Raw genomic sequence first — 3,500 nt, forward strand, 5'->3', positions numbered from 1 at the left:
CTCTCTGACGTGATCGTTGCTCCGCAGGAGGCGTACATGCACCGAAGATGCCAGGACAGGATACGGGGTTACCTGTACAAGACGATCGAACAGATAAAGTCGTCGGAGACGTTCGCGAACGACCATCGAGCGAGAAAGCAGCTTCTGTACGCCATCGCGTTCTTCAAGATGCAGCTGAAGCAGGACCACTACTTCGGTCACTATTTCGATCGGACACGAGCGGCGATCGAACCAGGTGATAGCGTCGACGAAAGGGACTCTGCTACTTGCTACGATCACTGTCCCTGTCGGCTGAACGAGCTGGAGAACAGCGCGTACTTCCGGCTGTTCGGGACGACGTCCTGCGTCGACGGCGCCGCGAAGAAGAAGGCAAAGCTGAACTCGAGGTCCGAGGAGGAGGAGGAGGAGGTGGCTGAAGAGGACTGTCCGTACACCGTCAGGACGAAGGAGAGGCAACCGTGCGTCGCCATGTGCGACCGTAAGGGCGAGTTCCGGTGCAGCGGTGTATGGAACGCGGACAGCTGTTCCTATGGGGATAGGCACAAGATCAACCCCTATAGGTCCAGGGAGGAGCTCATTCTGTTCTCCACTTGGAACTTCGACCACAAGTAAGAACAATGTTTTAGGGACCCGGGCCTTTGGAATTTGTTAATCTTCTTCGGCTTGTCTGTGGCAATTAATTGCTAATTTAATTAACTGATTGCTAATTTTTATTGAAATACTGAGATTCTTATTTACTGTTGTTATTATTGTTTAGAGTAATTAGTATTTACATTTGTACATTGTTATAGATCTTGTTTGGATTTTTGGTCGATTTATAGCTATTCCTATGGCCATGTCTATTTAATTGAATCAAAGTTGCATGTCGAAAACTTTATTTTATTATTGGAAAGAATGATCTATTTGTGACAAAGTTATCGAACTGGAAAATGGATACATTTCTTTAGCCACGTGAACTAAAACCATAATGAACGTCATTTTTATATTTAATATAATATAGTCAGTTATATTTAGTATAATGTAGTCAGTTATATTCAATATAAAAGTCAGAAGTGCATTTTTGTCATAAGTGCACAAAATTTCTAATTTTTTAGATAGTTAAAATTATATAGAATATTCGAACTGATGAATTTCTTTTGTTCACCCTATATAACTGCGTTAAAGACATTTAATTTCCCAATAAAATCTTGGACAGTATTTTCAAGACCAGACTCGGTAATAGATGTCATGTCATTCAATGGTTGAAACTGCTAGATGGCGACACTTGTAACCTAGAAACACTAGATTTTATCACGTAAAATCAATACCAAACAGATTCCACATTTTCCTAACCTCACAAACTAATCTCAACTGTACCACCTCTTTGAAACTATGTACACATATTATTCCGTATATTTCAAATACCAAGCATTAATATTACCATTCGAAAATGTTCAGTATTTCATGCCGTGCTGCCATCTAGCGCCACTGCGAATTGAACCAACATGGCGGCGCGCTGCCTCGTTCAAAACACCGAAAATTTGTCAACTTTGAATCCATATAACTTTTAAACCAACGAGTTCCTCACATTGTAACTTCGACCATCGATATTCCCTCGTCAAAATCTACAAGAACATGCCATAAAAAGTCGGTAAATTATGGTCCCCTAAAGAAAACTCTAGCCTAAAATCTGTAAATAAAAAGCCAAAATGACTTTTTTAAGGGAACAATGTGACTACAAATCGTCGAATTTTCAGGATCGAGAGGTCAAGGACCCTGGTGCCGCAGCTGTTGAAGCTGCTGTCGCAGGGCGTGGCGAAGGAGGAGGACATCCTCGAGCTTTACGACAATCTATTCACGGCGAAGAACCTGAGGCTGGTGCACATCGTGTGCCACGACAAGGGCGCGCACAAATGAATAAACCCGGCGATGGGGTATCGTTGCCGGAACACAATTCACCGAAACGGGAATCTACCTCCGCGTCCGACACGTAGAACGATCGCGCGACTCGCGAATCCATGATCTTGGGTACCGGTTTCACGTGACCAGAAATTAATTCGAGGTTATATCTTCAAAGCTATGATTACAATTCTGACGAATCACTCTATAGAACACGATACATCAGAAAATCTATTTTATATTTCTAGTAACAATATCTGCAAGGGTTAAAAACATCAAACATAACCACCATCGTCGAGAAAATAAAATTTAATTTTCAAATCTTTTGTATTGAAATTTAAAGAATGATTTTATTTCCAGTGTTTCTGAAAGATTGTCGCTCTTGAGAAAACTATTTTCGAGAAGGATTATATTTCAAGCGGAAACAGGTGCCCTGTCTGCGAAACGCTGTTGATAGTTGGATATAGATTTAAGGCGTTTGTTAAATGTCGCATCCGGCAGCATTCCGTTGCCCGGCGAGTAACGAGAGGATCATCGCAAGCAATACATACACACGCACCGTTTTCTGAGGTTATGTCGTGATTTTCAATTTGATACACGTTTCCTAGACCTTTCTACGTTCGATATACTACAGACTGCAAAGGGAGACCCGCTTGAATTTTCCCGCCGTTACCACGCTGCACTTCTTCAAAGAAATGCCGCCAAACTCGTAGAGGATCCAAGCCTTAACATAGATGACGTCATAGACGAGTAGTTCGGAAGAATGAGGATAGATGGTGGCACAGTCCTTGCGACCAATGAGCGTGGAGCGTCTCAGGCGACTCTGCCGCCATCTGACGCCACTCTACTGAACTACTCGACCGTGGCGTCACCGATACAGTCATATGGCCATTTTAGGATCACGTGACACAACTCCCAGGAATAATTCAGGGCGTTCGCTAGGTCCGATAAACGACCTTTGACGTTGATAAAGCAAGGCGGCCGTTATCGATCGGCCTGGAGACGATACGGTTTGGATCTCATGAATATCGAACGGCGGCCATAACTGTTCCGAGATAGCTCGCACGATCCCTAATCGTATCTAGCACGATCAGAGAGTGTTCTATGATCGCGTCGCACAGGGTTTCCCGCAACGGAATGATCGCGGATCACAGAGTTTATCGTGGCGAGATATCCAGAAAGTGTACTCCAATTAGAGAGAGAGATCTTTCGAGTATTTTTGAAATCCGACTGGTCGACCAAAAGACAAAACCAAAGTTCTGATATACACGTATATATGCACAGATATAAAAAAAATATATATATTATAAATATTCGTTGCACGTGGCCGCTCGAAAGTTATTGGTCTTCGATTTCGAGGATTTATGGTTTTATAGGTTAACTTGAACTCGATAGATTATGTGCTTCACGGTATTGTTTAATTACAATTCTTAGTTTTGTTGCTAAGGTTTTTTTGTGTGCAAACTCGGGTGATAATTCTCTGAAATAATTTAGAAGTAGACAAATGGTGGGCAGAGTTGTGTAATTTGTTGCATTTAGGGTTCTATTGTTGTTGCATTTATTGATTTAATAAATGCAAGGGTTTGAAGAACTTCCAATGCTTCATGATACTATATTTATTT

The 3,500-nt window shown here is 42.1% G+C and overlaps 1 protein-coding gene across 1 annotated transcript in view; it reads left to right on the forward strand.

Annotated features, from left to right (window-relative positions):
- Nucleotides 1-2,460, forward strand: part of Drep4 (DNA fragmentation factor-related protein 4) — a 19,744-nt gene extending 17,284 nt beyond the window's left edge. The window contains exons 5-6 of the mRNA XM_078194662.1: nucleotides 28-608; nucleotides 1,737-2,460. Coding sequence (XP_078050788.1) covers nucleotides 28-608; nucleotides 1,737-1,896 — 741 coding nt within the window. The 3' untranslated portion in view covers nucleotides 1,897-2,460. The remainder of the gene's footprint in view (nucleotides 1-27; nucleotides 609-1,736) is intronic.
- Nucleotides 2,461-3,500: the final 1,040 nt, after the last annotated feature.

The sequence above is a fragment of the Augochlora pura genome, chromosome 11, assembly GCF_028453695.1.
Source record: "Augochlora pura isolate Apur16 chromosome 11, APUR_v2.2.1, whole genome shotgun sequence".
NCBI classification, from domain to species: Eukaryota; Metazoa; Arthropoda; class Insecta; order Hymenoptera; family Halictidae; genus Augochlora; species Augochlora pura.